We start from the raw sequence: 24,549 nt of genomic DNA on the forward strand, positions 1-24,549 counted from the left end.
AAGATCACACAGCTGCACTCCAGCCTAGGTGACAGAGCGAGACTCCATCTCAAAAATAGTAATAATAAACTATATATGTATGTACACATACCTTTTCAGCCATTCACAAGAATATGTTCACAGAAGAATATATTCCTATATTCCGGGAAGTGTATATATATATTTGCAAAACTAAAACTGAATTATTCCCAAACCTAGCGTTCCCACAACCTACTTACCTATTAATGTTCTAAATATTACGTACATGAGTAAAAAGATTATTTCTTTAGAACTCAAGTTCTGTGACCCTGCCACTAGTTACACTGCCATAAGTAGATCCTTTTCAGAAATAACACTTAGCATAGACGTTCTCAACTCAGCATGATTTTGACCCCTAAGAAACATCTAGCAATGTGTGAAGATATTTTTGGTTATCACTTCTAGGGTAGGTGGGTTATGTTACTGGCATCGAAGAGGTCAGGAATAATGCAAAACATCTCACAATACAAGACAGCCCCCACAATAAAGAATTACCTAGCTCAAAATGTAAATGGTGGTATGGCTGATAAATCTTACTTTGTAATTTGATTACTTGAATGACAATAACAAAGCCTTTTTAAATGAAATTTCAAAGCATACTTACCTAATAATCAAATACAAAGTAGTGTATTTTCATTTTTTCTATAACTGTACATAATGTAATTCTTAAAAAGTCAACTCTTGTTCCATCAACCATTTTGTATCACAACTATTCTTTTTATTTGAACTTATGTAAACTTAGTGGTTTCACTAGGTTTTAAGCAGATTATCACAGCTGTAAATCACAGTTTTACTAAAAGGACTCCATTCCTAGCTATTTATGCTGACTATCAAACCTTATATTCCTTTTGCTTTCATCTTAACCACTGAAAACAGAAAATGTATTCTTTCTGCTTACATTATAATACTATATTAAACAACTGAAAGGGCTGAAGAAAAAGCCATTCATCTTAACCAAATAGCATTCTAACCTGGTGTCAAATACACAAAAATTTAAACTCCAGCAAATGCCTCTTGAGAATGACCCGTATGTTACATATAGTCTGATTGGAGAGCAACTACTATCACAATTTAATGTTCACTGTTACAAAAGAGGAAATAGGCAGGACAGGGTGTCTCATAACTATAAGCCTTACACTTTGGAGGCTGGGTGCGGTGGCTCACACTTGTAATCCCAGCACTTTGGGGAGCCAAGGCAGGCAGATCACTTGAGGTCAGGAGTCGGAGACCAACATGGCCAACACGGTGAAACCCCATTTCTATTAAAAATACAAAAATTAGCCAAGCATGGTGGCACATGTCTGCAATCCCAGGTACTTGGGAGGCGAGGCAGGAAAATCACTTGAACCTGCAAGGTAAAGGTTGCAGTAAGCTAACGCTACGGCACTCCAGCCTGGGTAGTAGAGTGAGACTGTCTCAAAAGAAAAGAAAAGAAAAAAACAATCCTAACACTTTGGGAGGTTGAGGCAAGTGAACGGCGTGAGTCCCAAAGTTTCAGACCAGCCTGGGACACGTGGCGAAACCCCATCTCTACTAAAAAAAAAAAAATACAAAAAATGAGCCAGGTATCATGGTGCATGCCTGTAGTCCCAGCTACTCAAGAGGCTGAGGTGAGCTGATCACCTGAGTCCAGAAATCAAGGCTGCAGTCAGATGAGAATGCACCATTGCACTCTAGCCTGGGCAACAGGAGTAAGACCCTGTCTCAAAAAAATACAAAATAAAAACAAAATAAAAGAGGAAAATCATTCCCAGAAAACATTATGATCTATATAAAAAAATGGCAAAAATTGGAGAATAAATGACACACTAGTATCTGTCTTAACACTAGGAAACCAATCTTGTTGCCCACCAGTAACATATACCCTTCTCCCCAACTCATTCAAAATTAGTCTTTACCTGAAAATTTAATGTATGTTTAGCACCAATGAGAAAACAAGGAATATGTAATGAAAATTTTGGTTAAATAAAAAGGAATTTCCACATATGTAAGAAAATTACTATCTCCACCTTTTAAAATTACTTTTTCTATTTGTTGCTTCAAAGTTTCTTGAATTGAACAAATAACAGATAAATTATAGTCATATGAAACTGGGTTTGTTTCATGGTGAGGGTGGAAAGTTCTGGATAAACAAAGCATATCTCCCAAAATAGCTCTTCTTATCAACACTATCTGTAATGACACTGAAAGACTAGAAAACACCGGGCACAGTGGCTCACGCCTGTAATCCCAGCACTTTGGAAAGCTGAGGCGGGCGGATCACCTGAGGTCAGGAGTTCGAGACCAGCCTGACCAATATGGTGAAACCCCGTCTTAAAAAAAAAAAAAAAAAGACTAGAAAACACACATGCTCATCAGGAGAAAACTGAACAATAGTTTGTGATGAATAACAAATGTCTCATGAGAATGACCCATATATTCTATACAGTCTAATTAGGAGATTTACTACTATAACAATTTAATGTTCATTCTTATAAAAGAGGAACTAGGACTGGGGCAGTGGCTCACGCCTGTAATCCTAGCACTTTGGGAGGCTGAGGTGGGCAGATCGCTTGAGCTCAGGAGTTTGAGACCAGCTAGGCAACATGGTGAAACCCCACCTCTACTAAAAAAAAAATACAAAAAATTAGCAGGGTGCGGTGGTGCACATCTGTAGTCCCAGCATTCTAATGAGGCATAAATAAATTATGACCTATCCATTAAGAAGATAAAATAGCAGCTGTATAAGAAAGGGGAAAATCTCTACATATTACAATGAAGTGCTGTGTCAGTTAGTGAAAAAGGCATTCTGGCTGGGCACAGTGGCTCATGCCTGTAATCCTAGCACTTTTGGAGCCCAAGGCGGGCGGATCACATGGTCAGGAACAGCCTGGCCATCACAAGCTCAAGACCATACTGGCCAAGATGGTGAAACCCCGTCTCTACTAAAAACACAAAAATTAGCAGGGCATGGTGGTGTGCATCTGTAATCCCAGCTACTCAGGAGGCTGAGGCAGCAAAATTGCTTGAACCTGGAAGGCGAGGTTGCAGTGAGCCAAGAAAGAGTGTGCCACTGCACTGAAGCCTGGATGACAGAGTAAGACTCCATCTCAAAAAAAAAAGGAAAAGGTGACAGCAAAAAAGTATGCATTTTTGTGCAAGAAGAAAATATGAAAGCCACGGCTATATTTGCTTATAGTTTCAAAGAGAAGTAATAGAAGAATAAATCTACTAACTAATGTTATAGATTCTCTCTTATCTACAAAAGAGAGAAGAGAAAGAAGAGAGATAAGAAAGGAGAGGGATCTACAAAGTCCTGTGAATAAAGAGATCTTTGAGATTTGACTCTCAGAACCGCCTCTAATCCACATTGTCAGCCTCCGAGTCTTCTGCAACGTATAATGTAGCTTTCTCATCTCACTTTCTGGAAAAGGGAAAGTTATTAAATATTTCATTTATTACTCTTTGGTTTTCTTGTATCTGGTTCTACTTTTAGGATAAAATTATCCAATTACATATATATTTAGAGGAAGAAATGAAGGGGAAATTCCAAATGTTTATGGCACTTTCTTACTGCCTGAAAATTGAATGAAATCAAATTTATCACAGTTGTTACCCCTAATTACTCAAAAGACTTTTTGCAAACTGTATTATATGAGTGCTTCTTCCTCTTTAAGACAAAAGAAGAAATAACCCCAAACTGTCATTTTTTCTTAATGTTCATCATAAAAGTACTAAAAGAGTAACTGTAATTAGACTTTTATTGTGCTTTAAATAAAGTAAGGACTATGTGAGGGGAAAAAAAAAAGAACAGGGGACATGAATAAAGGACAAACCTCTGTATCTTGCTTTATAGTTTTGACTTTGAAATTATATGTTAATGTACACATAACTAAAAATAAATTAAAAAGTAAAAGACATACATATACAAACATACACAGACGCACTCTTAAATTGAAATAACTTTCTAAATACTAGCAGTGACTGGTGGCTTGTGGCTGGGTGCGGTGGCTCGTGGCTGGGTGCGGTGGCTCGTGCCTGTAATCCCTTCACTTTGGGAGGCTGAGGCGGAGGAATCACTTGAGCGCAGAAGTTAGAGAACAGCCTGGGAAACATGGCAAACCCATTCTCTACAAAAAGTACAAAAATTAGTTGGGAGCGGTGATAGGAGCCTGTAGTATTGTCTACTGAGGAGGCTGAGGTGGGAGGATCACTTGAACCCAGGAGGTCAAAGCTGCAGTGAGCCAAGATGGCACCACTGCACTCCAGCCTGGGTGACAGAGTGAGACCCAGTCTCAAAATGAACAAACAAAAAAGAAAAAAACAAATTTTCTTACACTTATCTTGGAATAAAAATCACTATTTTCCTCATACCCCTTTCTATCTCTATATGTTCTTTGTTTGGAAGTGAAATAGCAACTATGTTTTCCTACTAAATTTTTCTGGTCATGTTCAGTGGCTCACGCCTGTAATCCCAGCACTTTGGGAGGCTGAGGCAGGCAGATCACTTGAGCCCAGGAGTTCAAGATCAGCCTGGGCAACATGAGAAAACCCTGTCTCTACAAAAAATGCAAAATTAACCGGGCATGGTGGCCCACATCTGTAGTCCCCGCTACTTGGGAGGCTAAGGTAGGAGGGGTGCTTGAGACCAAGAGGCAGAGGTTACAGTGAGCCAAGATGGAGCCACTGCACTACAGCCTGGGTAACATGAGACCCTGCCTCAAAAAAAAAAAAAGAGTATATTCAGAATGTAGTTTTGGTAAGGGTAATTATGGTCTTTCTTCCTTTTAAATAAGATGCAGCCCAAGGAGGTGCCTTACAGTAGAAGGGAAAGAAGCTAAGAAACACTGTTTTCTTCAGGTGTGTGCTTTATCCTACTTGAACCCAGGAGTTCGAGACCAGCCTGGGCAACATAGTGAGTTTTAAAAATAATAATCACCAGCAGTGGTGGCTCACACCTGTAATCCCAGCACTCTGGGAGGCCGAGGCAGGCAGATCACTTGAGTCCAGGAGTTCAGGACCAGCTTGGCCAACATCATGAAACCCTGTCTCTAATAAAAATACAAATAATAATAGTAACAGCATTTTTTGTGAATCTGCCTGAAGAGTTCAGCTATAGTAAGTAACTGCCTCCACCTGTTTTTAAATGCAAATAGTAATCAATTCTCCCATATGAGGAGAATGCAAGTAATATAATTAGATAAAACAATTTCTTACAACCAAATCATAACTACATTGTTCCTACAAATTATCTGCCAAACCACTTTAATAGAAAAAAAGGCTCATCAGGATACAGAAAGCCAGAGAGCAGATTTGAGAATCCTCCTCTAGATAAACTAATTAGCTCAAAGAGAAAAAACTATACATAATAAAAACTGAGCAACCCTTAAGCCTCTTCATAGCTGTACCAATAAAGTCTACTAATTTATATGCTTTCTTACACTCAGTCGGGATTTTTTTTTTTAAAGACAGGGTTTCACCATGATGGTCAGGCTGGTCTTGAACTCCTGACCTCAGGTGATAGCCTCCCAAAGTGCTGAGATTACAGGCGTGAGCCAACACGCCCAGCCTCAGTCAGGGTTTTAATGCCTCAATTTGAAATAGAAAATAATGCCAGGTCTCACCAAATAATTGAGGTAAGCTGTCCAACATGAAATAAAGATAAAAATAAATAAAAATAATATGAATGAAAAAAAAAAAGGCACAGGATAGAAGAAAACTTAAAAAAAAATCAGCCAACAACAATTTACTACTATCTTCGGAGTTAAGATACTATAACATTAAACAATAGCATGGCACGAAAAAGGAAAATCTAGAGAACAGTAACTTAAAAAACAAACAAAAAAGACAGCAAACATTAAAACTTCAACAGAAGGATAAGAAGATAAAGTCAAAGATATTCATACCCAGAAAGTAAAACAGACAGAGACAGACAATTTTAGAAAAAAAGATAAGAACATTAGAGGATCAACTCAGGAAGTTCTACATCCAACTAATAGTAGTTCCAGAAATAACAAAGAAAACAATGGGGGAGAAATTAACAAAGAAAGAATACAAGAGAGCCTCTCAGGCCTAAAGAGTGAATGACCAGACTGTCAAAAGAAGCTGCTCTGTAAGAATAAGTGAAAAAGGAGTTATAACCCCCAAGATGAAATTTCAAAATAGCAGGGATAAAGACCTTCAAAACTTCTAAAAGTTGGAGGCATGGAGTTAATATGTATAATGGCTTCCAATTTTTTAAAAGCAATGCTTAAAGCTAAAAACAAGTGGATTGATTCTGAAGAAAATGATACCTAACAACGTACACAGTCAAACCATCAATCAAGTATATAAAATAAGAACATTTTCCAACATTTATTCCTCAAAAATTTTATTTTCCATACACCCTTTCTCAGGAAGCTACTAGAGATGTCCTTTATCATATCAAGAAAATACACCCAAAAAAATGTATGAATGAAAAACTACAGAGAAGCAGAGAGAAGAAAATCCTTAGGATGCCAGCTGTGGACTGGGCCTTGGACAGCAACCAGTCCAACATAAGACTGAACTCTATTTTCCAGCTTTTATTCCCTTATATTCTCAGTGTTTTTAGAGTTTTCTTCTAATCAATCCTTTCCCCCAACCAAAGTATTTTTTTTAAATAACACCACAATTGTATGTGTATCTATTTATGCACATTGACCCTTTGGAGAACCACAAACCATTGTAATACCTAAGATTTTTTTTGTCCCTTCAGGACCAATAGGAATATTGGAATATTATCAATAATGAGGAATATTATCAACACATAGGAATATTATCAATAATGAGAATGTATGTAGCAACAAGAGAGATTCCTGGAAGGAGCTCTTGATAAATGGGTTATCTGATACCTTTCAAGCAGAAAATTCTTTCAAAGTTTAAGAGACTTGCAACAGACACAAAGAACTGAACAAAAATTTTTTTTTTTTGAGATGGCATTTCACTCCTGGTGCTCAGGCTAAAGTACAATGGCGAGATCTTGGCTCACTGCAACCTCTGCCTCCTGGGTTCAAGTGATTCTCCTACCTCAGCCTCTCAAGCAGCTGGGATTACAGGTGCATGCCTGGCTAATTTTCTATATTTTTAGTAGAAAAGGGGTTTCACCATGTTAGCCAGGCTGGTCTCAAACTCGTGACCTCAGGTGATCCACCTGCCTCAGCCTCCTAAAATGTTGAGATTACAGGCACAGGCCACCGAGGAGCCCAGCAGCAAGATGTTTTTAAAAAGACAATTACTAACTCCTGAAAACACAAAACACTCTATCAGAAATCCCAATAATTGGCTAAGCAGTGAAGAAGTGAACGACATTTAGTCATATTATAAGCAGTGAATATTAACCAAAAACTATGAGATGGAGGGAAAAGGATGGGGAGTAATTAAGCTAAATCCTTACCAATCATAATGAGAGGTCAATAAATAAAATTTATTTAAATTTAAAACTTATGCCATAGACAGCCATATGAAAATATTACTTAGAAGCACATAATCAATACCCAAGGAGATCACTGTTGTTTTTTTCTTATTAAGTCTTTTTATCATTATGTCTATGTACACATATCACTTTGATAATTTTTTTTTCTTTTGAGGCAGAATCTCACTCTGTCACCCAGGTTGGAGTGCAGTGGCACAATCAACCTTTGTGGCGATCACATGTTTTTTTGTACCCTTGACCTTCCAGACTCAAGTGATCTTCCCACTTCAGATTCCTGAGTAGCTGGGACTACAGGTATACACCACCACACCCGACTATTTTTTTTTGACACAGTCTCACTCTGTGGCCCAGGCTGGAGTGCAGTGGTGTGATCTTGGTTGACTGCAACCTCTGCCTCTAGAGTTCAAGTGATTCTCCTGCCTTAGCCTTCTGAGTAGTTGGGACTACAAGTGCCAGCTGCCAGCTAATTTTCGTATTTTTAGTAGAGACAGGGTTTCACTGTCTTGACCAGGCTGGTCTTCAACTCCTGACCTCAGGGGATCCACCCATCTCAGCCTCCCAAAGTGCTGAGATTATAGGTAAGAGCCATGGTGCCCCGCCACCAACTAGTTTTTTTAAAAAGCTTTTGTTCAGATGAAGTCTCAATATGCTGTCCAGGCTGGACTTTAACTTCTGGCCTCAAGTGATCCTCCCAGCCTAAGCTTCCCAAAGTGCTGGGATTACAGACCTGAGCGACTATGCGTGGCCTTGCTAAATTTTTTTAAAGTAACAAGTATAATATGGCCTTTGGAGGCTAGCAAAATATTTGCAGTATGAAAAACATACTTTTGGTCAGCATTTGAGCTCATTCCTGTCATCTCAGCACCTTGAGAGGTGGGAGGAGTGCTTGAGGCTAGGGGTTTGAGACCAGCCTAGGCAACATAGCAAATGGGTGGACCCAGTCACTCATGACTATAATCCCAGCGCTTTGGGAGGCCAAAGTAGGCAGATCACTTGAGGTCAGGAGTTTGAGACCAGCATGGTCAACCTGGCAAAAACCTCATCTGTACTAAAAATACAAAAATTGGCTGGGCATCGTGGCTAACACCTGTAATCCCAGCACTTTGGGAAGCCAAGGCAGGTGGATCACCTGAGGTCTGGAGTTCGAGACCAGCCTGGCCAACATGGTGAAACTCCATCTCTACTAAAAATACCAAAAATTAGCCTAGCGTGGTGGACTCCTGCAATCCCAGCTACTTCAGGAGGCTGGGGCAGGAGAATCGCTTGAAATCAGAAGGCAGAGGTTGCAGTGAGCCAAAATCATGCCATTGCACTCTAGCCCGGGCAACAAGAGCAAAACTCTCTCAAAATAAATAATTAAATCATGAATAAATAAGAAAAATAAATAAACATAAAAGAAAAAGATACTTTTGTGTTTTTTTTGTTTTTGTTTTTCACTTTTGTTTTTTAAATATGATAGGTAATCCCTCTCTGTGCCCCTTTAGCATTTTTGGCATACCAGACATGCCATAGCTCTATTACAATGTATTGTGATATTAATGTATCATAAATTAGAATACAGAATGATTACATTAACACATTTGTCTCCCTACCAGATTATAAGCTTATTAAAGCATGTTTTGTTCATCTCTGTATCTCAAAACAAAGCATACAGCAGGAAATCAATAAATATTTGTTGCATGGCTAATAAAATTATTAAGATCCTGTAAAGCAGAATCACAGATAAAGGTCTACAAGAGGACTTAAGAAAGAATCCAGCCAGGCTGGGGGTGATGGCTCACGTCTATGATCCCAGCACTTTGGGAGGCCAAGGTGGGCAGATCACTTGAGGTCAGGAGTTGGAAACCAGCCTGGCCAACATGATAAAACCCCATCTCTATTAAAAATACAAAAATCAGCCAGGCCTGGTGGTAAGCACCTGTAATCCCAGCTACTTGGGAGGCAGAGGCAGGAGAATCTCTTGAAACCAAAGGTGGAGGTTTCAGTGAGCTGAGATCATACCACCACATTCCAGCCTAGGCGACAGAGTGAGAATTCATCTAAAAAAAAAAAAAAGAAGAATCCAGCCAAACTCCTGTTTTCAGAGATAGAAACAGAGTCTCAGAAATACTAAGTGACTTGGCTGGGCATGACCTCTTATGCCTGTAATCCCAACACTCAGAAAGGCCAGGGTAAGAGGATCACTTGAACATAGTGAAACTCCGTCTCTACGAAAAAACTTAAAAATTGGCCAAGCATGGCATTGTGCAGCTGTAGTCCTAGTTACTTGAGAAGCGTTGGTGGGAAGATAGCCTAAGTCCAGGAGTTCGGGGCTGCAATGAGCAATGATTACACCACTACACTCCAGTTTGGGTGACAGAGACATTGTCTCTTTTAAAAAAACATATTAGCCTGGCGTGGCTGATAGGCTGAGGTGAGAGGATCACCTGAGCCTAGGGATGTTGAGGTCGCAGTAAACTGTGATAGCACCACTGCACTCCAGCCTGGGCAACAGAGTGAGACCCTGTCCAAAAATACTATAAATAAATATAAAAGGAAACAATACGTGACTTGAATAAGTTATCCAATTAACTACTGACTACAGTAGTATGAAAAGTTAGACACTCTGGCATTTGATACATTGCTTTTCACACTACAATACTGATGAGAGGAAAATAACAGTTCAAATTATACTTCTTTCTTCAAGAAATACCCAAATTTTTGCCTCATGTTGAAAACATATGCTAAGAACAGCCCAACTATGTATTATATACTGAAATTCAAATTATTTTGATTGTTAAAGATAACCATAACATTCTCAACTTAAAATTATCAAGTTGACCCACTTTGCTGGAATTAAAACTAAAAGCAAATAAAGAAAAAAAAGTATAGGACACTTAAAATAATTCTACAAATATTCTTAACTATACGAGTACAAACAACTTAATAATTTCGAATTCTCTGCATATGTTCAGGAAAATCTTTTTCTTTTTGAAGCAGAGTCTTGCTCTGTTGCCCAGGCTGGAGTGCTGTGCCGTGATCTCAGCTCACTGCAATCTCTGCCTTCCAGTTTCAAGCGATTCTCCTGCCTCAGCCTCCCGAGTAGCTGGGATTATAGGCACGTGCCACCATGTCCAGCTAATTTTTGTATTTTTAGTAGAGATAGGGTTTCATTACATTGGCCAGGCTGGTCTCGAACTCCTGACCTCCAGTGATCTGCCTACCCTGGCCTCCCAAAGTGCTAGAATTACAGGCGTGAGCCACCACCCCTGGCTGCTTAAAGTATTAGATTATAAACTATCCTGGCCTAGAAAAATTATTTCATTAGACTGCTGAGGCCAGGAATGGTGGCTCACGCCTGTAATCCCAGCACTTTGGAAGGCTGAGGCGGGCAGATCATGAGGTCAAGAGATTAAGATCATCCTGGCCAACACAGTGAAACCCCGTCTCTACTAAAAATACCAAAAAATTAGCCAGGCACAGTGGCACGTGCCTGTGGTCCCAGCTACTCGGGAGGCTGAGGCGGAAGAATTGCTTGAACCCAGGAGGCAGAGGTTGCAGTGAGCCGAGATGCACCACTGCTCTCCAGCCTGGTGACAGCAAGACTCCATCTAAAGAAAAAAAAAATGGACTGCTGAAATACGCTAAACTGATGTACTTTGAATATTTTCCCTTTAAAATATCTACCTCATGTCTATTAATATTAAAAACGGTTAAACCAAACACTGCTAAGCCACTTTAGATATTAGTATATAATTTCAGGTCAGGAACAGCGGCTCATACCTGTAACCCCAGCACTTTAGGAGGCTAGGCAAAAGGATCACTTGAGGTCAGGAGTTCAACACCAGTCTGGGGAATATAATGAGATCCTCATCTTTATAGAAATTTCATTTAAAAAATAAAATACATGGCCAGGCGTGGTGGCTCACGTCTGTAATCCCAGCACTTTGGAAGGCTGAGGCAGGCAGACCACGAGGTCAGGATATCAAGACCATCCTGGCTAAAATGGTGAAACCCTGTCTCTACTAGAAATACAAAAAATTAGCCAGGTGTTGTGGCATGCACCTGTAGTCCCAGCTACTCAGAGGCTAAGGCAGGACAATCACTTGAACCGAGGTGGCAGTGAGCTGAGATCATGCCACTGCACTTTAGCCTGGGCAACAGAGCAAGATTCTATCTCAAAAAAATTAATAGAACAAAATACATATGTATATATACTATTTTACCTACCAATCTTGTTATGAAAACATTTACCATTCAAGTTAAAGACATACTCACAAAAGACTACATATTTACACATATTTTATAAGCATTTCCTCCACTTAACACCCCAACCAAAATAAAAATACATTAAACTTAGTGCTTGTTTAATTACCACTTATGTCACAAAAGAATTTTTTAAAATTTACTGTTAGTTCTTTCATTCAACAAATATTTATTATGCATATGTTCTAGATACTTTAGGTCCTGTAATAAAATAAATAGGCAACGTTCCTAGGACTGTTTTCAACATTGTATTCTCAGGCTCTAGCACTTAGTAAGCTCTTAAATACATGTTCAATAATCTCCCAAGTCAGAGAATTGCTTTTCCTAACAAAACGAAATTTCACTCAAATAATAATAAACCTTGTTACATACCACTGATGTTAAGGTCATAATCTCCTGCTGTAATCACATTAGCTACTAATCCTTCTGCAGGCTGACTGCCAGAAACAACATCATTCAAAAGCTTCCGGATGGCTCCAGGCTGAGGTGGCTGGGTGACAATGTTGCTTACTGCTATCTTCAAATTTTTAATTACATGAAGTTGATTATTAGGATCTCTCATATGAACTTTAAAGAAAAAAAAGAAAAAACTTGAAATTAATTCTACACAATGTATAATCACCCAAAACTGGGCTAATGCTTTACAAACAAAAGGATGCTCAAATCAGAAGCCAGCAATTCCAAGTGGAACATTCTTCCACAAATATAAATGGTTGAAATATTCCCTCATATACCAAAAGGGCTAGCTAGACAGTTTATTAACCGCAGGATTCCTTCCTCTCTCACTACTGCTCAGCTTTCCTACTGTAGGTTCTTTCTTTCCTATGTTTGCAGTTGTCAGAAACCAATCACCATCCAGACCACTTCTCTAATTCTCACCTCACACTAAAGCTGGTCCAAGGCAACATAAGGTCTGTGGTATTAACAATAAAAACAGTAAAGGGAAAAAGAAAGGGAAATTAAATGTTGCACTTGGGCTTCCTTCTGCTTTCACTAGTCAGGCCTACATTCTTAGCCTCTTTTTTGCTCTCATAAAACTCAATGCCACTCCAGTGCACGATGCTGTGGTGGAGGCTGTGGATGTGCAGGGGCAACAGGTATGGAGAAACTCTGTACTTTCTGTTCAAATTTGTCATTCATCTAAAACAGGTCTAAAAATTAGAACCTACTTAAAAAAAAAAACAAAAAACTGGCCGGGCACACTGCCTCACACCTGTAATCCCAGCACTTTGGGAGGCTGAGGCAGGCGGATCACGAGGTCAAGAGATCAAGACCATCCTGGACAACATGACAAAACCCCGTCTCTACTAAAAATACAAAAAAATTAGCTGGGTGTGGTAGGGGGTGCCTATAATCCCAGCTACTAGGGAGACTGAGGCAGGAGAATCACTTGAACCCGGAAGGTGGAGGCTGCAGTGAACTGAGATTGTACCACTGCACTCTAGCCTGGTGACAAAGTGAGACTCAGTCTCAAAAAAACAAATGTCCACATTCCTTCTCCCATCCCAGTACTTCCTGCCACCACAGTGCTATAGCCCTTGCTTCAGCCTATACAATTTATAATCAGTAAGTAGTTTAGAGCTTCAGGACCGGGAATAGGTTCTGAGGCAATTACAGCAAGAGACAGTGCCCACAGTCCACAGAACAAAATGTGAGCATTATTTCACATAATCAGACAAAATGTTCCACAGTAGCATTAAAAGCAGTCCATATAATGATTAAGGACTCAGGTGTTTGAGTTGGACTTTAATTTAATTCTCAACTCATTACTTATCAGTTGGGTTACCCTGAACAACTTTTATGTGCTTCAAATTCCTCATGTGTAAGGTGATTACTATCTACTTCACAGGATCATTTCAAGGATTTAGGTGAGCTATTGTTAGATAGTAAAGTGTGAAGAACTGAGCACGCTCAATAAGTAATGGAGGCAGTACAGCAGCAGCAGCAGCACCAGCAGATACATCATCATCTACTTCAACTGCATCATGGGTCATCATCTAAAATAAGAGGCAACTTTGGGTAAATGGTCTGGATACTTACAAAGAATGACACTTTATTCTCAATGGAAAATGCCTTATACCAAAATCCAGGCCTGCCTCTCCCTCTACCTCTCCTTACATACATACATACATATATTTATTTTGTTTGTTTTTGAGATGGAGTCTTGCACTGTCACCCAGGCTGGAGTGCTAAGGCAGGATCTCAGCTCACTGCAACTTCTGCCTCCCAGGTTCACGTGATTCTCCTGCCTCATCCTCCTGAATAGCTGGAATTACAGGCACACACCACCACAAACAGCTAAATTTTTGTATTTTTAGTAGGGACAGAGTTTCACTGTGTTGGCCAGACTGTTCTCCAATTCCTGACCTCATGATCCACCCGCGTTGGCCTCCCAAAGTGCTGGGATTACAGGTGTGAGCCACAGCGCCTGGCCCCAGGCCTGCCTATATTTTAAATAAAGTTATTTATTTAAAATATAGACTTTTCTAAATTTTCTATGTGTTCTATTGACTTCTGATATTTATTAAAAAATAAGACTCTACCAAAGGCCCTACCTCCAAAAAGATAAGTTTATAAATGATAGTAAAAATTAAATTAAAAAAAGACTCAAAAACGTTTTTAAAATTATGTGGTACAAATGTATATTTATATTGTAAATGTATATATACAAAAAGTATACATGCAGCCAGGCACGGTGGCTCACACTTGTAATCCCAGTATTTTGGGAGGCCGAGGTAGGTGGATCACTTCGGGTCAGGAGTTTGAGAACAGCCTGGACAACATGGTGAAACCCCATGTCTACTAAAATACAAAAATTAGCCAGGCATGGTGGCAAGCACCTATAATCCCAGCTACTAGGAAGGCTGAGGCAGAAGAATTGCTTGAATCCGGGAGGCAGAGGGTGCAGTGAGCCAAGATCATGCCACTGCACTCTAGCCTGGACAACAGAGGGAGACTCCCTCTCAAAAAAAAAAAAAAAGTATACATGCAAATTCTATCATAGTGATTGATTGCCTATAAAAGGAAGGAAAGAAAAGGGACTAAGAAAAAAAGGTAGAAAGAGAACTTCAACCAGGAAAGTTTGTCCTATAACTTTTTATTTATTTTTAAAAAAAGATAAAAAGCAAATATGATGGAGGGTTAAAATGTGTTAGTTCTGGGTAATGGGGAGGTGGATGTTTCTTGCATTCTCTTATAATTGTTATGTTTTCTAACTTAAATAAACATATCAGCCTCTCTCCCTAAACTTCCCAGTCAGTCAAATTATGCAGTAGAGAAACCAAAAAAAACACTATGCTGCATTTCTGATATCCTTAGGAACATACTGTACAAGTATTTTCCTTAAAGTTGCTTCATAGTGGCTCACACCTGTAATCCCAGCACTTTGAAAGGCCAATGCGGCGGATCACCTGAGGTCAGGAGTTGGGGACCAGCCTGGCCAACATGGGGAAATCCCATCTCTACTAAAAATACAAAATTAGCCAGGAGTGGTGGTGTGCGCCTGTAATCCCAGCCACTCGGAAGGCTGAGGCAGGAGAATCACTTGAAACCAGGAGGCAAAAGTTGCAATGAGCCAACACCGCACCCCTGCAATCCATCCGGGGCAAAAAGAGAGAAACTCTACCTCAAAAAATAATAATAAAAAAATAAAGTTGCTTCATGATTCTCAAATAACATAAGTAGCCATGTGCGTATTTAAACTTCCCTTTAACTACCTTTTGACATTCATAAGTGTTAACACAGGAAAAAAAATTTTTTTAATTAGAAAAAAAGTGTTAACACAAAAAGACATTCTAGTTTTGCCTCATATTCAAGGTGGGTTTGTCAATTACTAGGTAATTCTGTGTGAACAACAGAACACAGCAAAAGCAATGGTATTTCAGTTCTAAGTTTAGTTTAGTTTTGTTTTGTTATGTTTGAGACAGGGTCTGCAGGGTCTGGCTCTGTTGCCTAGGCTGGAGTGTAGTGGTACAATTTCAACTCACTGCAACCTCCGTCTCCTGGGTCCAAGTCATTCTCATGCCTCAACCTCCTGAGTAGCTGGTATTACAGGTACCTGCCATGACACCCGGCTACTTTTTGTATTTTCAGTAGAGACAATGTTTCACCGTGTGGGTCAGGTTGGTCTTGAACGCGTGATCCAGCCACCTCAGCCTCCCAAAGTGCTGGGATTACAGGCGTGAGCCACCACACCCAGACTTCTGAGATAAATTTTAAAAGTCTATGCCTTCCATCTTGGGTTCTAATTATTTGTTTTGGGAGAAGCTAACTGCTAGGCTATGGGGACACTCAGGGAGCTTATAATTGAGTGAGAGAACTGAGATTTCAGGCTAATAAAAAGTGAGAAACTGAGGCTCGCCAACAACCATACAAGTGAGCTTGGAAAAAGAACCTCCAGCCTCAGATGACTGTAGCCCCTGCTGACAGCTCTACTGCAGCCTCATGAGAGACCCTGAACTAGAGCTATCCAGCAAAGCCACTCCCACATTCCAGAGGAAGTGAGAAATAATAAATGCTTTTGTTTTAAGATACAGTTTTAGAGTAACTTGTTACACAATAGGTAAATTACACTGGGGTATCACAAAACCAACCTAATAAAGAAACCAAGAGTGAAGAATGATTTAAGAGAAATGTGAAATGCTCTTAAATTAGACAAATTCAAAAGCCTCAGATAAATATATTAAGGCTTCACTGAATTTATTTAATATATAACATCTCAATTTCAAAAACAAATTAAGCTCTACTGTTACCTTACTTTTCTAAGTTCTTGAATACTGTATTTTGAAGTTACATTTCCTAGAATTTTCCATGGAATACTGGTTCCTCAAGAAAATTAAAGAATGTTTCTGAAAAATGACACTTTGTTCAAATAAATTTGGAAAATACTAAGTTTTAAAGGTATCCTTATAGGTCTTTCCAGTATCCAACTGTGGAAAGTTTCCAAACTTTCCATAGTTTGCTATATCAAACTGTAATCCTCCCAAACACATGCTACCTTAAGCAAACTTATTTCACCACAACGATCTTTTTCAAGGCCAGGCACAGTGGCTGACACCTGTAATCCCAGCACTTTGGGAGGCCAAGGTCAGGAGTTTGAGACCAGCCTGACCAACATGGAGAAACTCCGTCTCTACTAAAAATACAAAATTACCCAGGTATGGTGGTGAATGCCTGTAATCCCAGCTACCAGGAAGGCTGAGGCAGGAGAATCACTTGAACCCAAAAGGCAGAGGTTGAGGTGAGCTGAGATTGCACCACTGCACTCCAGCCTGGGTGACAAGAGCAAAACTCATCTCAAAAGACAAAAACAAAAATCCTTAAAACAAAACCACAACTCATATAAAGAAAAACAACATCTGGTGTTCGAGAAATGTATTGGAAGGCCACGCATGGTGGTTGAAAACTCATGCCTATAATCCTAACACTTCGGGATGCTGGGGCAGGAGATCATTTGAGCCCTGGAATTAAAGACCAGCAAGGACAAGAGGGTGAGGGGGAGGAGGAGGGGGAGGGCAGGGGAGAGGGAGTGAGAGAGTGAGAGAGAGAGAGAGTGTGTGTGAGAGAGAGCACACAAGTGCAAGCCAAGTGTGGTGGCTCACGCCTGTAATTCCAACAGTTTGAGAGGCTGAGGCAGGTGGATCACCTGAGGTCTGGAGTTTGAGAGCAGCCTGACCAACATGGAGAAACCCTGTCTCTACTAAACATACAAAATTAACTGGCATGGTGGCGCATACCTGTAATCCCAACTACCTGGCAGGCTGAGGCAGGAGAATCGCTTGAACTTGGGAGGCAGAGGTTGCAGTGAGCCAGATAGTGGAACTACATGACCCAGCCTGGGCAACAAGAGCAAAATTCCGTCTCAAGAAAATTAAAAAAAAAGAAAACAGGCTTTATAAACACGGATGCAGTGGCACAAGCCTATAATCTCAGCACTTTAGGAGGCTAAAGCAAGAGGATTACTTGCACCCAAAAGTTCAAGATCAGCCTGGACAACAGGGTGAGAAACTCCCCATCTCTATAAAAATTTTTTGAAGATTAGCTGGGTGTGGTGGCACACACCTGTGTGCTACTCAGGAGGCTAAGGTAGGAGGATCTTGTATACTTTATACCTATAAAACTTTAACTATATTTTAAAAACCTCTGACTGAGTGTAGTAGCTCAAGCCTATAATCTCAGAACTTTGGGAGGCTGAGGCGGGCAGATCATTTGAATCCAGGAGTTCAAGAACAGCCCGAGCAACATGGCAAAACCCCATCCCTACAAAAAAAGAATTTTTTTTTAGTTAGCCAGGTGTGGGGGTGCTAGCCTGTAGTCCCAGCTACCCAGGAGGCCAGTGTGGAATAATCACTTGAGCTCAGGAGGTCAAGGCTGCAGTGAGCCATGATCATGCTTCCTGCACTCTAGCCTAGGTGACAAAGAGAGACCATGTATTGAAAAATTAATAAATAAAACAAAATAAAAACAAATTTTAAAAAACTGACTTGAATTTTATTCAAAGTTTGGTATTTCCACACCTTGGGCATTAATTACTTTGTAATATCAACATGGTAGTTAAGACTGATGAAATATTTCCAACTAAAAGAAATCTAAGGGGCCAAACGAAATGGCTCATGCCTGTAATCCAGCACTTTGGGACGCCGAAGGCGGGTGAATCACTTGAGATCAGGAGATCCAGACCAGCCTGGCCAACATGGCGAAACCCTGTCTCTACTAAAAACACAAAAATTAGCTGGGTGTGGTGGTAGGTGCCTATAATCCCAGTTACTTGGGAGGCTGAGGCAAGAGAATTACTTGAACTTGGGAGGCAGACACTGCAGTGAGCCAAGACTGTGCATGGCACTCCAGCCTGGGTGACAGAGCTAGACTCCATCTAAAAAAAAAGAAAAGAAATTTAAGGCCGGTCGCAGTAGCTCATGCCTGTAATCACAGCACTTTGGGAGGCCAGAGTGGGCAAATTGCTTGAGTCCAGGAGTTTGAGGCCAGCTGAGCAACATGATAAAATCCCATCTCTGCAAAAAATACAAAAATTAGCCAGATGTGGTGGTACACACGTGTAATCCCAGCTACTGGGGAGACTGACATGGGAGGATTTTTTGAGCCCAGAAGTGACACTACACTATAGTGAGCTGAGATCATGCAACTGCACTCCAGCCTGGGTGACAAGGTAATACCTTGTCTCAAAATTTAAAAAAAAGTGCTCACTTCAGCAGCACATATACTAAAATTAGAATGATACAAAGAAGATTAGCATGGCTCTTGCACAAAGATAACACAATGCTTTTCAAGAATTTAAAAGAAAAGAGAAAAAAATATTAAGAAAACTGGAGACATCAAATAGCCTTCAAAAGTAACATCCTAGTCTACTTTTTTTTTTGTTGTATTTTTGAGACAAGAGTCTCGCTCTGTCGCCCAGGCTAGAGGGCAGGCAATGACAAAATCTTGGCTCACTGCAACCTTCACCTCTCGGATTCAAGTGATTCTCCTGCTCAGTCTCCCGAGTAGCTAGGACTACAGGCACCCACCACGCAAGGCTAATTTTTGTATTTTCAGTAGAGAAGTGGCTTCGCCATGTTGGCCACGCTGGTCTCAAACTCCTGACCTGAGGTGACTGTCTGCCTTGGCCTCCAAAGGGCTCAGATTACAGGCCTAAGACACTATGCCTAGCCTACTTTTTAATCCCTTTAATAACCTTAATTTGAAAATAAAATAATGTACAAGCCACATACTTCCAAGTTAGTACTTGAGTGAAATTTTCTTGAAACATCTAAATGATATACTGCAACACTATTTAGAACTATCAAAGAACTATCACTAAGCAAAAATAAGGCTAATTTTAATTTTTTGTTTTGTGCTTGATTAATTAAAATTAATACCACAACTCTTTGAAACATGGCCAGTGGAAATTCTTCAAGTATTAGGAAATTAAAAATTGTGTCAAACAATGACTGTGTTAAGTCTCAAATATATATCAAGCACAGCAATCAGAGTAAATACATACAATAAATCTAATTATATATTTTTTGGCCAGGTGCAGTGGCTCACTCCTGCAATCCCAGCACTTTGGGAGACCAAGGCGGATGGATTACGAGGTGAGGAGATTGAGACCATCCTGGCCAACATGCTGAAACCTCGCCTCTAGTAAAAATACAAAAATTGGCTGGGTGTGGTGGTACATGCCTGTAAGCCCATCTACTCAGGAGGCAGAGGCAGGAGAATCACTTGAACCCGGGAGGCAGAGGTTGCAGTGAGCCTAGATTGCGCCACTGCACTCCAGCCTTGCAACAGAGCAAGACTCTATCTCAAAAAATAAAATAAACAAATTTAATTATATATTTTTAATATAATTTAATACTCTTGAGGTTTTAAAATGTCTCTAAGGAGGCCAGGTGCTGTGGCTCACACCTGTATTCCTAGCACTTTGCCAGGCGGAGGTGGGCAGATGACCTGAGGTCAGGAGTTCGAGACCAGCCCGACCAACATGGAGAAATCTAGTCTCTACTAAAAATACAAAATTAAGCAGGCGTAGTGGTGGGCACCTGTAATCCCAGCTACTTGGGAGGCTGAGGCAAGAGAATCGCTTGAACTCATGCAGCGGAGGTTGCAGTGAGCCGAGAGCCAAGATCACACCACTGCACTCCAGCAACAAGAATGAAATTCCATCTCAAAAAAAAAAGAAAAGAAAATGGAAAAAAAATGTCTCTAAAGAACCTAAAATGGCTCTCTGTTGTCTAATACATCAGAAATCTAACCTGTACTTTAAAAGTCCTACACATAAATAGTACTCAAATCTTGTCTATCAACCCTCTCAAATCTCTTCTATCAACCCTCTCTTCAGTGTAGCTTTAAACCTTGTTTTCTACCAAACTCTAAAAATAAATCTCCTGACAATACTTGGCACTGTACCTGACACTACTTGATATTTCAGCTTTCAAGGCAAAGTTTTACCCTAAATAACAGCATTTGAGACCTACAGGTCAGAAATTGAGTCATTTTTTTTTTAAGATTCTTTTCTCCCTCTAAGGAAATGCTAACTTGTTTTAGTTAATTGTATTTTTAAATTACGTTGCCTGAAGTGATACTGTCATGCCTCACTTCCTAAAGAAAATCTGTCTTTGAAAAATCCCCACACTTGAGACAAAAAGCAGCCTGTTCTAGATGGTAAATATATACCATCTAAAATATATTTACCAGCAAAAAAAAAACTAAACCAAGAAAAAAATTAAGTCCTTTTTGCCAAATTTCTAATGTTATCACCATAGTCTGTGTCCTAATCATCTTGAAATTTAAAACTTGTATCTCATGATCAACTCACAAATCTCCAAAACTTTCAACTCATTAATTTCTAAGAATTTCACACCCTCAAGAATCTACTGACTGCTTCATATTTACCATTAGATATAAAATCTAAAATCCCCTTCCTAGAATTCAAGGTCCACCCTTTAAGCAATCCTCTCTTACTACTCTGTACTCCTGTAAGGAAAGTTTCAGTCATAATTTAGGCCTTTTGCCCGTACCATTCTGACCTCATCCCACTCCTTCATAGTGAATGACTGCCCTCTTTCCTGCTTTCTACCAACTGTAGTGGTGGGCACTACCTATCCACTAACGTCCAACTCATCATTATACCCCTTCTCTAGCCCAGGCCCAGTGGTTTGAGAAGAGCCTGTGCAACAAAGAGAAACCCAGTCTTTACAAAAAAAAATAAAAATTAGCCAGGCATGCTGGCATGTGCCTGTAGTCCCAGCTACTTGGGAGACTGAAGCAGGAGGATGGCTGGAACCTGGGAGGTTGTGCAGTGAGTGAGCGAGCTATGATGGTACAACTGCACTCCACCATTCCCAGCCTAGGTGACAGAATAAGATCTTGTCTCAAAAAAAAAACCACCACCACCACCAAGACAGGACACAGTGGCTCACACCTGTAATCCCAACACTTTGGGAGGCCAAGGCAGGCAGATCACCGTAGGTCGGGAGTTCAAGACCAGCCTGATGAACGTGGAGAAACCCCATCTCTATTAAAAATACAAAATTAGCTGGGCGTAGTAGCTCATGCCTGTGATCCCAACTACTCAGGAGGTTGAGGCAGGAGAACCGCATGAACCCAGGAGGCAGAGGTTGCAGTGAGCTGAGATTGTGCCACTGTACTCTAGCCCAGGCAACAGAGTGAGACTCCGCCTCAAAAAACAACAAAATAAAAACCTAATTTCACTTGTTTCATTTTTTTAAGGTGGCTACTAAAATTTCTAAATTATAACTGTGACTCACATTATATTTTAATTAGACAGCACTGCTTTATGGTGCAAGTAAGTAATTCTAAATATTGTCAGGAGATAAGATGATTAAGAACACAATGTCTTGAGTCACACTGCCTGTTTTAAATCTTTCCCAGATGCAAGACTGTGGACAAGTTAACACTTCTATGCTTCAATGTCCTCAAATTTAAAACTGCAATAACAGGCCGGCTGCGGTGGCTCAAGCCTGTAATCCCAGCACTGTGGGAGGCCGAGGCGGGTGGATCACGAGCTCAAGAGATCAAGACCATCCTGGTCAACATGGTGAAACCCCGTCTCTACTAATAATACAAAAAATTAGGTGGGCATGGTGGCGAGTGCCTGTAATCCCAGCTACTCAGGAGGCTGAGGCAGGAGAATTGCCTGAACCCAGGAGGTGGAGGTTGCGGTGAGCTGAGATCACACCATTGCACTCCAGCCTGGGTAACAAGGGTGAAACTCCGTCTCAAAAAAAAAAAAAAAAAAAAAATTGCAATAACATAGGATTCAGTGAGGACTAAAAGAAGAAAGTTACACATATCGAATATCAGGTATTAGCATTACTATTACATATTAACAAAGTAGGTTTGAACCAAATTCCTTCTCATAGGAAAAAAAAAAACAAAGTAGGAAAGAGTACACACATAAAAGTCAAACTGGCTCAAGTGTTTGTTTTTTTGAGAAGTCAAAAATGTAGGGCATTTTGTTGTTCCTGTTAAGTCCAACATTGAAGGAAGTGAGACTGATAGCTAAGATACAGGCCAAAGAAAATCCAAAAGTTCCACAACTGTTTTTTTGGACAGCTCCCTTTCTCCCCTAAAAAGGCTAATTTGTAATGAAGCTATTCTCCCAAAGAACACACTAGCACGAAAATACATCAATGTATGGTACAGCACTGATTTTTTTATTTTGGGGTTAAGTCATATTAAGCTAATGAACATCACAGTCTTTGCTCGACATAGGCTTAGTATAAAACCCTTCAGTTCTTATTGACCTTAACAAAAAAATCTTTATTTGTACTTACCTATTTGGAAGATATTGGCTAAAACATACTTGAAGCTTTACTAAATTATTTTCCCCTAATAAAAAAATCCAAAGCTGGAGAAAACGGGTACCTCCTTAATAAGAGAAGACATTTCTCTTAGTAAACTTACATCTGAAAAACCAAATTTTAGGACTTTTCCATCCCTATAAGTATAGATAACTCCAAACATCTACGTTGAATTAACCATAAGTTGGGCTTGCTGCTTCCTCCTTCGGGCAAAAAGCTGTTTCAAGTTTTAGTCTTCATATAATACTTTTAATTTTCTTGAGGAGTTAAGCAAAATACTGTTTATCTAAGAATACCTTAGTAAAATAGCGAAACAGTAGTTCAGACACAGATGATCCTCAACGCTACAAGAATGTAAGAATATCCAGAACTACTCTCAAAGTCCAGTTAACACCCAAGTGAGGATGACAGGTCTTCCTTACTGTCGGTTTAAGAGGCAGCATTTTCCTAGCTTAGCTGCTTTGCAAGTTACTAATTCCTTCGCTGCGGCCGTGGAGAACAGTCTCAACGCCCTTCTCAAAGACTCGTGTTTACCTTTTCACCAACTACTTAACGAAATAGCTTATCCGAGAAGAAAGTGCCCAGAGAAACTGGAGTTTAGGACTGCGCTGTCTTGACAACCTCATGGTCCCTCCTCCAGCCGCCCCGGAGTACCTCGGGGCTGTAGCCCCAGACGCCACTGTACCTGCTCCAGGACATAAACACCGCCCTTCTCTCCCCAGCCCGCCCGCAACTTCCTTCTCCCAGCCACGGCTTTGCGGGAGCCCATTGGAAAAGGAAGGATACCACATACCCTCGGAAGTGAGGCGGGAGAAGGGCTTAAGCAGCTCTGCGAAGCTAAGGTGATTGAGACGAGTGAGCCGCTCGGCTTCGTCGCTGCACAGCGCGGCGACACAGGGGACGAAGGAGTCCGGGATTAGCTCCTGCACTGATTGTACACACTGGGCCATCGCCGCGGCAGAGGCAGCGGCGGCGCCCGCCCTCCGGCCCACCCTAAGAGGTGATCCTGCCGCTGCAGCAGCTACCGCCGCCGCCCGCCGGCCTAGCCCGGCCGGGCGGGGCCCCGAACGCCCTGGAGCCTAGAGACAAGTAGAAGGAACAGACGCCGCCGCTTCGGTTTCTGGGACACACACCAATGACCCCCACTTCCCGTCACCGCCGCTCCTCAGCGCTCGTCCCCCAGTGCTCGCATTCCACCCTGATAGGTGGAGACGCCGACAGTCACCACTTAGTCCTTCGGACGGCAAAACCTTGGTCACTGCCCGACCGGAACCGCCATGTTGAGGCCGAACCCAGACCAACCGGCAGTACTACTCCCGGCAGCCCCTGCGCGCCACCCTCACGTGACGGGGTTAAAGGAGATGGTAGGGGCGAGGGAAGAGAGCTAGGCGAGGGAAGGGGAGAGCGACGGAGGCCGGTTGGGAGGCTGAAGCCGGAAGTGCTGTGACGCAGGCTCCCTACCCACTGGGCGGGGCGGGGCCACAAGCGCGGTGGGCGGAGCCGGGGATGGGGGGAGGCGCGCAACTCTAGACG

At 41.0% G+C, this 24,549-nt stretch overlaps 1 protein-coding gene and 1 non-coding gene across 32 annotated transcripts in view; one reads left to right on the top strand and one right to left on the bottom strand.

The window, feature by feature from the left end:
• The window catches only part of TRAPPC8 (trafficking protein particle complex subunit 8), a 115,361-nt gene extending 91,029 nt beyond the window's left edge, over positions 1 to 24,332 (bottom strand). For 10 of the 31 annotated variants that reach the window (XM_078347953.1, XM_078347950.1, XM_078347951.1 and 7 more), the window contains exons 1-2: positions 23,810 to 24,332; positions 12,068 to 12,262 (exon numbers count right to left, since the gene is read on the bottom strand). Coding sequence is in view for 25 of the 31 variants with exons in the window: in XM_035270809.3 (XP_035126700.1) it covers positions 12,068 to 12,262; positions 23,810 to 23,966 (352 nt within the window). In the remaining 6 variants the exon portion in view is untranslated. Of the gene's footprint in view, positions 1 to 1,154; positions 1,367 to 12,067; positions 12,263 to 23,809 lie in introns of all 31 variants that reach the window. The other 21 variants (XM_078347952.1, XM_078347949.1, XM_078347942.1 and 18 more) reach the window with 5 other exon arrangements.
• Positions 18,891 to 18,997, top strand: LOC118147027 (U6 spliceosomal RNA). The gene has a single exon (XR_004733209.1). It is a non-coding gene; the product is annotated as a U6 spliceosomal RNA (small nuclear RNA).
• Positions 24,333 to 24,549: the final 217 nt, after the last annotated feature.

This window comes from Callithrix jacchus, chromosome 13, assembly GCF_049354715.1.
Source record: "Callithrix jacchus isolate 240 chromosome 13, calJac240_pri, whole genome shotgun sequence".
Classification (NCBI taxonomy): domain Eukaryota; kingdom Metazoa; phylum Chordata; class Mammalia; order Primates; family Cebidae; genus Callithrix; species Callithrix jacchus.